Here is a 14,461-nt window from a genome sequence, read left to right as displayed (position 1 = left end):
TTTATATTTTCCCTCGTCTTTTAATTTCTGTCTTCTCCTTCTCATCTTTTCAGCTGCAGTTAATGGCATTTTATCTGAAAAATTAAAGTGTACATGTAACAATATAATTAATATAAAATTCAGTTTGATATAACACAGAAAATAACATACATGCTCATTTTAGCTTTTCATGTCTAGTATAACATGTTACTATATTTAAATCGTGTAAATAAAATACATTTTACTTTTTTATGGAATTTCTCTTAAATTGGTAACTCACATTACAAAGTAAATCATCTCTGCTACGAGCACAAATTACAATTTAGAACAGAAACACGCGTGTGGCTATAGTGGTCTTAGTCTCAATAAAGAAACAAATAATTATCACTTTTCTGACTTTGTTGCATACGACGTAAATAAAATGAAAATCTGTTCGGTAACTCACATTACATCATTTTGCTGAGGTTAAGAAATGCCATATCTTATAAATACCATATTCCTTAAACAGGCTCTAGTATATTCAAGAATAAGTTATATTCAACAAACCGGTCCACAAAGTTAAACATATTATAAACATTTATCACGATATACTTACTTTAAAGTGACTGAAGTTTGAGCTCATAAACATTCCTCGAAACAGGACAGCAAAAGAATAACTGCTGTAAACAAAAGACTGACAGGAAGGAAATAAACAGTGTAGCCAACATAATTTCAATCGTTATACTACATGATAATGAAAACAAAAATTTCTATAGATACACTTCAGTTTCAGATGGCCATGTCTCCTTTTTCATGGAATGACTGCACTGCGTTTTCCGCAGAGGCTCATTCACAATGAAAATTAAACATAACGTAAGCGTAAACTTAAGAATGGAAACGTCACGGTAAAATCAAGACGTCATACCATCATTCACGATGTGGACATAAACGTAACCGCAAACATACTTGGTAACCATGGCAACATAACAACGACGCCATTTCCTCATATTCTGTCTATACTTCAGCGCTCCACGATTGTGTTCTGTTTGCAAATCATGTAAGCATAAGCATGAAAGTTTGGAGTTTGCAAAGTTTCATGTTAACGTCTTACGGTTATGTTAATGTCAGTGTTTATGTGAATCATTGTGAATGATCCCATTTGGTGGCCGCAAACTTTTGTGTTTATGTTACGGTTATGTTTACTTTTCATTGTGAATGGAAGCGTGCTCTGTGCTGACCATCCCTGAATCACAGCCTTCGCTTTGGCATGTTGTCACGGCATCATTGATCGTACTACGTGCACCGGATCTAAAGGGGTTAATGAATAATTATGGCATTTGTTTTCATATTAGTTTATTAGTATGAATATCGTTTTCACTTTAATACATGTTGCTGTCAGAAGGCTGTATATGCGAATTTGAATTTTAGTCTATAATATATGTCTGTGATTGGAGTCGGTATAGGTACCTGTGAGTTTTATTGTAATTGTTACATGTCTCTGTCATTACGACTATAGTGGTTTAGTTTCTCAACATTAGGTACAATTTGGTATGTGCTATTCCATATGAAGTCGATCAGTAAAAAACCTCGCATTTCTTTATACTATACTAATTTTTTCAGCGGAGAGTGCATTTGCAAAAATATACTATCGAAAGTCAAATGGTTTTCGTATTGTTGAGCGACAAATTTAGCGTATTTTAGAAAAACAAGCCTCTTTCAGCGCTCAGAACTGTGGAACCCTTTACTGCAGAACATTGAACGAGAGTTCATTTTGAAGCTCACATTTGGTAGGTTATGATAAGAAGTAATCCTTATTTTTATTGTATACAGAGAGACGGATAATCTGATTTTACTTACTTTTAGGCCTTTGTACCCATTTGTAAAAAAAAAAAATAAATAAAAAAATATTGAGAAAAAACCTTGCATTATTAAGAGGGATTCGGCATTTTTTGCTTAGTGGCATGGCAATAAGTTTCGAGGGTATTAAATAAATTATTTTCACACGCCTGGACTTGAAGGGCGCAGTACCGCTCGGACTGGCCGAGAGATGAAGATAAGCGAGCGTTGAGAGGATGAGTCATGCCACCTTCTGAGACAACGTTAGTCTCCAGTATGCGAGCAAAGTAGCCAAGTTGCGTGTGCATTTTATAAGTGCAAGTGTTGTGACTCAGTATTTTCAAGTTTATATTTATTAATATAAGGTGTTCGTTAAGGCATGTTTTTGAAACCATTGCGGTAAGATAAAGTATTTCAAAACAATATCGATAAATTTATTGAGTTAAATGCGTGTCTTTCGTGAGCGCTTCCCTAATATAAACATTTTCTACATTGTAACAAAATTTATTTCACAGGTTTCTTAAAATGGAGCATAAATCTTACTCAGGTAACCGCTGCTTCAATCCCCTTCAACTTACGCGTCACAAAAGGATCAATGTTAAAGGGCTTCGGAAAGTACCCCGTTTGATTGCAGAAAAATTTGGCGTACCTGAAAAGTACCACAACATAATTCGATTATGTACATATTGCAGAGTGAAAGTAAATAAATCACATTCTTTAGATAACGCGGTTCAATCAAGAGAAGTCCTAGAAGAAAATGTTCAGCCAAATTGTAGTGTTCAAGTTGAGAGTAGTGGTGGTAACAGCAACAGTAATAATGAAGAATCGGGTAAGAGTGAAACGGAATGTGTTGACAAGGCAACCCTCACAAAATTTGGTGAGTAGATGTTTGGATACAGTCTTCATTCTTTCGTCATTTTAGTCCTGTGTTTATGAAAACTTGTGATAAAGCTAGCCCAGCTATTCGCTACTAGACGACACATCACATGTTTATGTATCCTGGCCTTGCTTGCCTCGGCTAGCTCCCGCCTCGCAGTCAGCTGGTTACTTCACGCGCATACTATTTATTTTCTTTATTTGATATTTTCAGTATTCTCTTATCAACGTTGCACCAGTAAAAAACATGTGTTTATTTGTACTTTCAATGCGGAATCTAACCATATATTTTAAAAATATTTTTTCGTGGGCAAAGGCGTCTTAATGAAGAAAAATCTAAATTTCTCCATTTCCATAAAAAAAGAGTAAGAAAAACTGTTTACATGTCAATATAAAATTTAACTTCTCAGCATCAAAATAAAACATGATTTTGATCATTGGGTGAAAGGGTTTCGGAGCCACAACAGTTGAAAGTTGCTAATTTTATGAAAATACGATAAATTTAAATATTTTTAATTTAAACACTATTAAGTTCTGATGCCTCAAAATTTTAACAAAGTATTGTATCACAGTTGTCTACGGACAGAAAAAGTTCCATTGTATTTAAAAATAGCGAGGTCAATTTTCTTTATATTTCGGTCGATTTGAGATGGAATAGCCCATATGTATAACATAACATTACTACAAGTGTGATCTTTTTCAGCGCATTTCGAACTGGCGGATGAAGGTCGTGTACAAACCACACACGAGTCACTGAACTGAAGCACTGGTAATCCCGACTGGCCCATCTGACTTTAGGTGCGGAGAATGGTCCAGGAATGGGGTAAACATGCGTGGAAAATGCAGTCCATTGCTTGACCATCTTCCGCCAGTTCGAAATGCGCTGACAAATAGTTCTTACAGTGTGAGCTAAGTTATATTAAAAGTTCAGTATGTTCGCGCCATTGTAAACAAATTTTTCACAATTTTATCATTGCCACAACACATTTAACTTTTTATTGCAATATATATGGGATGTTCACAGGGGCGAATACTAGTCACGAAAGTTAGGCTTGTTCTTTTATTCATAGAGGAAGATGGGAGGATATAATAATTCATAATTAATAAAAATAATCAGACCCACATAAATAATTTATTTTATAATTATGAAATCATTATGAGTCATGGATCATATTCGTTTATCAGATGTAGAAGTTCGATATAATATAACAAATATGGCCAACAAAACAGTTTATTTAGTTTTTTTCGACCCTGCCAACCAATGCATATTGTTGTACTGAGCTGCACTGAACAAGCGCACATATTATCTATAATGTCTGTTTTCTCTTGAATAGTCCTTCGGGAAAATGGATTTAATAATAAGGTTTCAATAACACACAATTCCGAAATCATTGCAATACTTCAAATCAATGTTTAAGAATTAATAATACATGCACCAGCTAACACATGCATTCCGCTTATACAATTACATTGCACTCGCAAATCACAGCACATTCCCTCTGTCAATACTGCTCTGTGTAACGTTAAATAGTCGTTGGTGTAGCTCTCGGACCAGAGTTTCAAACAACACATAACAAAAGCATGTGCGCCTAGGACAGACCAAGGAGGACGGCACTTGCGCGCGCATCGTATTCTCGCTATTTCTACGTCTTTCCTGTAGCTCCGAGAAACGAGCAAGCGTTGCGATACTTGCGGTGTGCAACCTGCGGATGGTATTACGCCTATACAATATTACGAAAATCAAAATAAATTTTAATGTACGTAACGCCATTTTGAGAAATACACATTCTACGAAAGTATTGGGCTTGCGCAGCAAGCATAGCATGCCCTGAGAAATCGCCCCTGGATATTCACAATATTAACCTATTAATTGTTGCTAAAACTTAGTTCAGAAGCAAAATGTAAAAATAATGAGCAGTGGTTCGAAAGAATCGGAAATTTGTTAGCATGCTACCCGCTTCATCCACTAGGTGGCTCCCGACTCGGCGTAGTGATCACACCAAATTTTCACTACACCTTACTGTAAATCCTGACCATTTTGAAGGTATTACTCGATCAGGGCGAGTGGAGCCGCGGGCGTAATATGAACTATCGCGATGCGGTATTACGAATGCAGGAGCAGTAGCGCCACGGCTCCGGGCTGCAGGACTCCACTGGCCTCAGTCGAGTAATATTTCAGTGGCGCATACATATAGAACCTTCACCCGAGTTATTACCATTCACAGTAATTTACATCCATTCATCTGTTAGTCTTTTATCTAAGCTCCTGAAGATTAGGCTTAAGAATAATACTAACGCCCAAATGTACAGCAATAACAGAAGATACCTACCTAATATTTTTTAAACTGCGGCATCAGAAGACTATGTGCGTCAATCTTCATACTCTCATAAAATACAGAAGACATACCCTATTACTTAAATATGAGCCTTCGGGTTTTCGGTAGCACGTGACACTGAATGGTTTCTTTTTACGAAAAAGTGGAAAATCATCGGATTTCAGAGTGAAGGTAAGTTTGAATATAAAGAATTCATATTGGATGTCAGTAGACTTGAAAATATATAAGAAAATAGCCAAAAAAAAAGTATTGAAAGAATTGATCGGTGTAGTTAACCTAAAAGTGATTTTTTAGTAGGTTATTTTACGACGCTTTATCAACATCTAAGGTTATTTAGCGTCTGAATGTGATGGTGATAATGCTGGTGAAATGAGTCCGGGGTCCAGCATCGAAAGTTACCCAGCATTTGCTCCTATTGGGTTGAGGGAAAACCCCGGAAAAAATCTCAACCAGATAACTTGCCCCAATCGGGAATCGAACCCGGGCACCTGGTTTCGCGGCCAGACGCGCTGACCGTTACTCCACAGGTGTGGACAGTGACTTTTAATACGTGAAATAAAGAGGTAGAACACTTCAAAATGAACGCAAAACGAACATTTCACTTCAGTTAATATTTGCAAGGCATACCAAAAACTTAAACTAACCTAACCTGACACAGATTCGTATATGCTAGGCATACGAAAAGCCTAAACAAACCTAACCTAACCTGTCACAGATTTGTATATGCAATGCATATGGAAGCCTAAACTAACCTGTCACAGATTCCCGCATCGTAGAACTTAGAAAAATGTGAGTTTGGAAGTTTTAAAACCGCTTGCTATAGAAAAGCCTTCTGCACTTATACAATGTTCGCATGTGCATTACATATTTAGATCATATTTAACTAGACCATGTAAGGCACTATTTTATCTATAATAATTGCGTTAACTATTATTTATAGTATACAGTACTAAGCAGGTGTCTATACTTTCGGCATGCAATACTTTCTATACAGGGCTTTCATTTCAGAACTTTCCAGTCTAAATAATTATTTAAATTGAAGTCTCAATTTAAACAAAAACACGTCAATTTAGATATTGGGAGGGAGAAGTCTGAAACCTGGCTTATGAAATTTTTAATTGCATCCTTATATTTTATACGTAAGTAAGAAAGAGGACCTGATTCATTTGTTTTCACATCTTTTGTTTTCTATCGTCGCTTGGCAACCTGTATTTTTGTTATTATCAGTTGATTGTAGGACGAAAACACACCTTATTTGTGTAGTTTCCTAAATGGAATCTATAAGGATGATTTATGTTCTCTCCTGAAGGGTATACACCATTTTAAAATAATTTAATACACAAACACAACTATTTGACCTGCCGACCACTGATCTTTGGCATAGCTAATAATTAGTTTCGTGTATATTTAGAAATTGAAAATAAGATAAGTCACAATAGTGAGACGATCATAATGTCACGTTCTCAAAATGAATGTCATATTCTTTCAGTTGTAATGGATGTGATAAAGACAGAACCGGAAGTAGACCCATTGGCTGCTCCAAGTGATCACACGGATATGGAAGAGAAGGAGCCTTTATTAGAGGTAAATTAAACCCACAGTCTAGTATATACAGTCACGAAGCTTAAGTTGTGAGGGTGCTAGGAACAATAGACTGTGCTGGTACTATTTCGCATTGTCTGTAATGAAGCGATAGTAGCGATCCTAGTGGTTAGCAACTATGGATGCATATTTACTACGTATTGAGCTTTGTGACTGTTTATACTAGACGGTGTTAAACCACAGTCTACTATATATAGTCACGAAGCTTAATACTTACTAAATATGCAAATATAGACAGTTGAAATATGCATCCATAGATAGTTGCTCACCACCAGGATCGCTACTATCGCCTCATCACAGACTCTTTCCCTAGCAGACGATAAAATGTATTGTACTTCCGATATCGTGTTCTTTTGAAAGATTTAATACCTTCCTTCCACTATTGAAATATGAAATACATAAGGTTTATATATTATTTTCATAAATATATATTATATTCTATAAACTCACCTTCCTGGATCTTTCGGAAGAAGGATAACTCTAACCTATTTTTCTTACAATTTATAGTACTACAAACGTCTCCTTGTCCCATATTATTATTCAAATTATTGTATTTTAGCCATTTACATTTTAGAGAAATATATGTTACTCTTTATTCCAATTCATTTATATGGTTGAAACACCGCCTTTCGTGATCGGGTTAAGTGAGTCACATGGTCTGCCTTACGGCCTGTATTAGATCATGATGGCAGTGACACAGTCTATTGTGCCTAGTACTCACAGCGCTCCAAGCGGCTAGCAACTATCGCGAGATATGCAACTTGTTGGCGAAAAATCATCCCAAGCTTCGTGACTGTATATAGTAGACTGTGGTTAAACCTTTCCCTGGCTACAACGTTGCAATCTCTTTGCATTGTTCAGTGGCTTGAAATTAGTGGTTTTTAAATTAAATTTACACGAAAACCGACCACGATATTGAAATACCTCAGGGGGATTAATGACTCTTTATTAGGTCTCTATCAATATGGACAAAAATCACGATTCTACTGACTATAGTTATTACCGATTAAGAGCGGGTTAAACATTTGGGGGAAAAAAATTTCTGAGAAAGCTAGGTATGAACTTCCCATCAATATGGTATTACACTTTTTTGTTACATACAACATGAACTATTCGCATTATATTTTCACTTCCACTGTATCAGTGTGTGTGTGTGTGTTTTTTTAGGAACGAAATGAAAGTATAGGTTTATTCAGTGGCAAATATCAGAGAATCTCTTCCACATCTCCAAATACAGTTTTATCAAGATTATATATATTTATTGTGCCACATCTGACACCAGTATTTTATCGTGCCACTTGCCACGACAAGGGTGGATGGCTTATGTTTGAGAAAACCGCGAGTTATATCCTACTATGAAGACAACACAAAAGAATTAGACACTGCGTTCTACTTCCTAACTCTCTGACATGATTTATATAGTGTACTTGCTTATAGATAGGAGGGATTCCTATTTAGAATGTGATCTCAGTCTTTTGATATAATCACAAGTGTAGAAATTCACTATTACTAAGTTTATTAACAAAATACCAAATTAGAACAGATAAATATAGAATATTGAAACTGAACGATTATTTATGAAGTATAAAATTGCTGTTAATTTTAAAGTATCAAAATGAACTAGTTAAATGTAAAGTACAAGAATTGAACTGTCGATTTTACTTACAGTTGATTGTAGGGCGAACCCTGGTGCTATTCAGAGATGATGCCATTTTCTGCCCTCTTTCTGGACGTCGGGAAGTTACGAACGCTACTGCAGGACCGCTGTCTTGACCAGTGACTAATGATATATATATATATATATATATATATATATATATATATATATATATATATTCCACAACTTCAAATACAGTATTGTCAAGATTCTCTGATATTTGCCACTGAATAGACCTATACTTTCATTTCGTTCCTAAAATACACTGTGTCCACACTAAAAGTATACAGAAATAACAGCTTATATCGTAACTTGGATAAGGTTTATTAAATAAATTTCTTCTGCATTGTATAGAGTAACTGAAAAAGCTTTTCTTTCCACTAGTACATTCAACGTGAGCACCATTTATAGGTCGACATGTACCAAAACGATACTCAACCTCTCGATAGGTGTTCACCAACATATCAGATGTTATAAGCTCAACTGCTTGAATGATACGCTGTCTCAAATCAATCAAATTACGAAATTTCTGCTGTACACAACATTTTTAATAAATCCCCACGGACAGAAATCCAAAGGAGTTAAACCCGGGGAACTAGGTGGCCAGGAAGTTGGCCCAACCCTATCAATTCAATTTCTTGGGAAGGTTACATCACAAAACGTTTTAACATTTCGATGGAAGTGTGGTGGAGCACCATCCTCCTCAAATGTTAAACCTGGCGGAAATTGCGGAATAGCTAAGTTCTCCAACATATCAAGGTACATGATTTATGTGGGCTTCTAGCAAATGATTCACGCATCTGATCCACATTCATTTCGGTCATATGCTTTTTAGAGTGTTTCCCTGTCTTTGAAATCAAGCTTCCATTATCTCGTAGAGTTCTATCCCACTCGTTAATGGATTTTCGTGTAGGAGGATCCACATTTCATTCCCTCCATATGCGCCGCTGAACACGCGTAACTGAATTCAATTCTGCAAAACAGAGCACGCACAGACGTTTTTGCTGTACCGTCCACATCTCTATTGCCAAGGAACTAGACTGATAAATGCAAATTTTCAATCATGCAGCAATAAACTTGAAACGAAACATTTCACACAACAATGGCCATGGAAAAGGTATGAAACGAAATCATGGAGAGTTTTTCTATTGATTGAGCTTTATCTTAAGGAACTACAATATACAGTTGTGAAATTATAAGCTAGGCTATTATTTCTGTATACTCTTAGGCCGTGTCTCAAAGCTACATTTTCAGCTGAAGTGAACTAGATTGTTGACTAAATAGCCGGATGTGACATCAGAAGTTATGATCCAAAGCTACATAGTGCATAGCAATCAAATCCGTAGTAGCTAGTCAACGAAAATGCTTGCTCGATTGTTGACTTGTTCACTAAACAAACATGGATACCTCATCAGCAATTGGGGTTATGAAATCTGAAAATGCTTTGGAAGTGAAATAATGTAAATATAATTTAGAATAACACGTTAACTTTGAACACTGACATTGTTAGTACCTTCTGTACAATGTTCTAAACATTATTGTAATATATTAAGCCCTCATCTTTGCCACATAATTCGTAATGAAACTGCATTAGGACACTGCCTTCTTAATTCAGTGCTGCACCGTGATGTCATGGTTTTTAGAAAAATAGACTATGAAGACGGCCATGTTTCAAGCATACATTTCCGAAGCTCCCTAATGTGTAGTTTACAAGTCACCTAGTTGCTTGTCACTAGTGTGTAGTACAGACTTGAGCTTAGAGACACGGCCTAAGCGTGAACACAGTGTATAATATTATCTACATCTTGATGTTGCCTGTGCCTTTCAGTAGAAAGGGTTAATAAACGTATCACTTTAGCATACTGTAGGTATATCAAAGGTAATCATGAAATGCACCATAACATATGGTGAAAGATTGAATTTTGCTTAATTGTGATACAGAGTATTCATGTGTACGACAAATATCTCTATGAACTTCTGTAAAACTCCTTCAATTGTTCTTCCAGTTGATGTGTTTCATAAGAGTGCATTGAGTCTGTACTGAGTACAAATTCCGAAACTACTAAAATAATTATTAATCATTATTGTTGTTCCTTTGTTCCCCAGCAAGTGAATGTAACGGACATGCACCTGGTTACAATAAAGACGGAGTGCGTGGATGACAGCTGTGACCTAACATCAGAGATACGACTTGAGGAACCTTCTGAGGCAGTTAGTTTTCCCACGACGAAATGTGAAGCTAAGGTGAGTGGGGCTAATGGAATTTACTTGCTCTTTTTCTAATTTGTAACTTAATTACAGATATTATCTTAATACACAGGATGTTCACTCATGTAGAAAACTGGGAATATCTGGAAATATTAAGGAATTTATTAAATTACCTATAATTGAGGACCGTTTTTGCAAAGCTTGCTAAGTGTAAAATTTGCAAAATTGAGATTTTGATGGATTCGTTAACATAAGGTAGGCCTCTACATGATGTCCAAGGCATCTTAGTAAAATTAGGTTATTTCACTTCATTGTAGTGTGTCAGAGTGTGATCGTTTTTTTTCAAAACTTGCTTTCTGCTATAAGTAAGAGTTACAGCAAAACTTGCATACTATAGTGTTTTGTCTCTCCTGTAAAATTTAGTTTTTTCAGTTAGCATGTTTTGCAAAAACGGTCCTCAATTAAAGCTCTGTTACATTGATTCTGAAAATGAATTCCTCGTCACTGATAACATTATAGAACTAAATGTATCTCCAAGTCTAACAAGTCTTCTGTAAATGAGGTTATTGCTGTAAAAGCAATGTGTGATAATGACTAAGACGATAATGACAGACTTTTTCTGCAGTAACGTTAAAAAATTCACTGTCCAAAAAATTAAAATTGAAAAAATTCTTTGAAGTGCTTTGTAATCTCACGTCATCGTTCTTCAAGATTACTAAACTAAAACCATGGCGAATTTATTGTGTCCTAATCAATGATTTTTAATATCAATGTAGTAAAGTATCGGTAACTAAAAATATCTAAAGGGCATGCTGTATTTTCTTTGAATACTATCCTCTTGGTTTTCAGTTTAGACAGGTAATGTTTCATGGGTTAAAAGCAAAACTGTATACAATTTTATTTTAATATATGTATCTCACAAAGGACAATCATGTAGGAGACATTGTATTTTCAGAGATTAAAACTCAATAAAATTAGTGAACGGTGGAAATTTATCAATATCCCCTACTGCTTCTTTTCAACTGCATTTACCTCAAATTTACAACCACATTTTCATCTCGATATCAGTGCCAGTACAGTACGTATATTTTTGTAGAACCACCAGCGTAGCTCATTCGGCAGACTCGCTAGCCTGCTGATCTGGAGTTGTGCTTGTGCTTGAGTTAGATCCCTCTTAGGGCTGAGTACAGAGAAACCTCTCATTTACGGACATTGAAGGGACGTAACAATCTGTCCACATCTAGGAGGTGTCCTTTATTGGGAGGGAGGCTCCCTGATCGAACAGTAAATTTATAATACTGTATGCATTATGTATCCCTTCACGCTTTAAATGAAATGTATTACTGTAATTTAATTCTAAATACAGTTTACTGTACTACAATAAATTCTTTCCAACTTTGAACTACAGTAGATAAGACCGAAAAAGGAAAATACAATACTGTGCCATGTAGTTTTATTCTAGGTCTACAGTTACGCAGTACTGTAATTTATAGTTTTCAACTTAACCTTTACGTTCAGGTGCCATGTCTCTCGAAACTGATTGAAGTGAGTAGAATAATCCTATTAACCCTATCATGTATCGAATACAATTTCACGATCGCGGAAATCTTGATCCCATCAGACAGGTTAAATTTTATGATTTTGTTTATCCACCCGCTTCTAGCTAACAAGGGGTAACCGGCTGGGCTAGTGGTAGCCTACGGGACCCTTATTGTCTTCTTTCATGTTAAGGAATTTCTGTACAGTTCTCAAAACTAAATTTTCCATTTTTGTAAAACATTAGGTCTTGAAATCCAAGTTCTGTCCGCAGTCAGGAGGTAAAGCAAGCTTTAGGACTGTGAAACAGCTGTCCGTGTCCGTGTCTGAGAGTGTCCGCAAACGAGAGTTCAATTTATAATTATTTCTGTATTATTTCAGTTGGGACATAAAAATCTGTCTGTATATGAGGAGTGTCCGTATCTTGGGGGTGTCCGTAAGGAGAGGTTTCACTGTACTTGGTTGGGTCTTTCGCAGGTTTTCCCCAACTATAAGGCAATTTCCAGGTAATCTGTGGCGAATCCTCGGCCTCACTTCATCTCGCTAAAGAATTATAATCTTGTAAAATCTTGAATTGTTCCAGATCTTAAAACTTCACTGCTATTGTCAGATCTATAGGTAGAATATAATAAATGGAATGAAAAGGTGAACATCATTCCCATTTTTGTCGTCTTTCCCTGTGCCGAGTATGGACACCAGTCCTGGTATCCATGGTGAAACAAAAAATGACGACGAATGCTATAGTTATTAATAGTTAGGCCAATGCAACTCGTGTAAGCATGCCCATTGAAATCACGTATTCATTCATTCATAGTGTTCTGCCCAAGGGACTGCAGACCTATCATTCTCCGGTCTTTCCTATTTTCTGCCTTCTTCTTAGTTTCCGTATATGATCCATAATATATTTTAATGTCGTCTATCATCTGATATCTTCTTCTGCCCTGAACTCTTCTCCCGTTCACCATCCCTTCAGTAGACAGTTTTTTCTTATCCAGTGACTAGGGTTGCCAACTCTTCTTGAAGAAAATACGGGAGACTAAGGAATCGACAAAATTTCATATATAAAATTAACAAATTATCCAGTTCCAGTACTAAAAAACAACTTCATCCTACACTTTGGGAGCTAGACTTAAATTTAGAATTCTGAGACAGATTTTGTCTCGTGTAATAGTCGAAGTCGACTGCAGTTTGCAGCTCTGATTTGATTAAATGTGTCGTGCTCATGTTTCGAACATGCAATTATTGTTCATGAGATGAAACACCTTCTTTGTATGAGCATTACTAAATATTTGATATGTGTAGAATAAAACTCACAAGTTTTTCCAAATTTATAACATCAAAATTATTTCATTTGTAGCAAGCATTACGTTCTACAAAGACTGTACATTTTAGTATTTAGTGCATCTCAAAATTCATCACATAAATCATCATTCATTGCGAAGTCATATGTTTCGAATGAAAATTTTTACATTATGCAAAAATAAGGGAGAAAAATTCTCGAAGAGAAGAAAAATACGGGAACCAGGAGTCTATTAAAAATTAAGACTAAATACGGGAAAACCTGGGAAATACGGGTGAGATGATAATCCTACCAGTTCCAATCAATTTCTTTTTCTCTTCCTGATCAGTATCAGCATCATTCTTTCTTCACCCACTCTTTCCAACACAGCTTCATTTCTTATTCTGTCTGTCCATTTCACATGCTCCACTCTTCTCCATATTCACATTTCAAATGCTTCTATTCGCTTCTCTTCACTTCGTCGTAATGTGCATATTTCTGCCCCACAATGTCATACTCCACACAATGCACTTCACTAGTCTCTTCCTTAGTTCTTTTTCCAGAGATCCACAGAAGTTGCTATCTTTTCTATTAAAAGCTTTATTTTCCATTGCTATCCTCCTTTTCACTTCCATACAGCAGCTCATGTTACTGCTTATAGTACACCCCAAGTATTTGAAGCTATCCACTTGCTCTACTGCCTCATTTAGAATTCGCAAGTTTACCTTTATTTTTCTTCCTATGACCGTGGTCTTTGTCTTGCTTGCATTTATCTTCGTCCCATACTGCTCACTGCTGTCATTTAGCTGCAGTAGCATCTCTTTTATTTTTATTTTATTGGGTTATTTTACGACGCTTTATCAACATCTCAGGTTATTTAGCGTCTGAATGAAATGAAGGTGATAATGCCGGTGAAATGAGTCCGGGATCCAGCACCGAAAGTTGCCCAGCTTTTGCTCGTATTGGGTTGAGGGAAAACCCCGGAAAAAACCTCAACCAGGTGACTTGCCCCGACTGGGACTCGAACCCGGGCCACCTGGTTTCGCAGCCAGACGCGCTGACCGTTACTCCACAGGTGTGGACAGTAGCATCTCTTGGGATCATCTTCTCTTCTAATTATGCCATATCATCAAACAAATATTATGTACTTTATTCTTATTCCTCCTACTATTA

General features: G+C 36.2%; 1 protein-coding gene across 4 annotated transcripts in view; it reads left to right on the top strand.

The window, feature by feature from the left end:
- Positions 1 to 1,261: 1,261 nt before the first annotated feature.
- The window catches only part of LOC138691800 (zinc finger protein ZFP2-like), a 40,470-nt gene continuing 27,270 nt past the window's right edge, over positions 1,262 to 14,461 (top strand). For 2 of the 4 annotated variants that reach the window (XM_069814227.1, XM_069814226.1), the window contains exons 1-3: positions 1,366 to 2,671; positions 6,496 to 6,590; positions 10,372 to 10,509. In XM_069814227.1, the coding sequence (XP_069670328.1) occupies positions 2,320 to 2,671; positions 6,496 to 6,590; positions 10,372 to 10,509 (585 nt within the window). In that variant the 5' untranslated portion in view covers positions 1,366 to 2,319. Of the gene's footprint in view, positions 2,672 to 6,495; positions 6,591 to 10,371; positions 10,510 to 14,461 lie in introns of all 4 variants that reach the window. The other 2 variants (XM_069814229.1, XM_069814228.1) reach the window with 2 other exon arrangements.

Source organism: Periplaneta americana, chromosome 16 (assembly GCF_040183065.1).
Source record: "Periplaneta americana isolate PAMFEO1 chromosome 16, P.americana_PAMFEO1_priV1, whole genome shotgun sequence".
Taxonomy (NCBI): Eukaryota; Metazoa; Arthropoda; class Insecta; order Blattodea; family Blattidae; genus Periplaneta; species Periplaneta americana.
The sequence above is the reverse complement of the archived record's forward strand: the minus strand, read 5'-3'. Positions and strand labels throughout refer to the sequence as shown.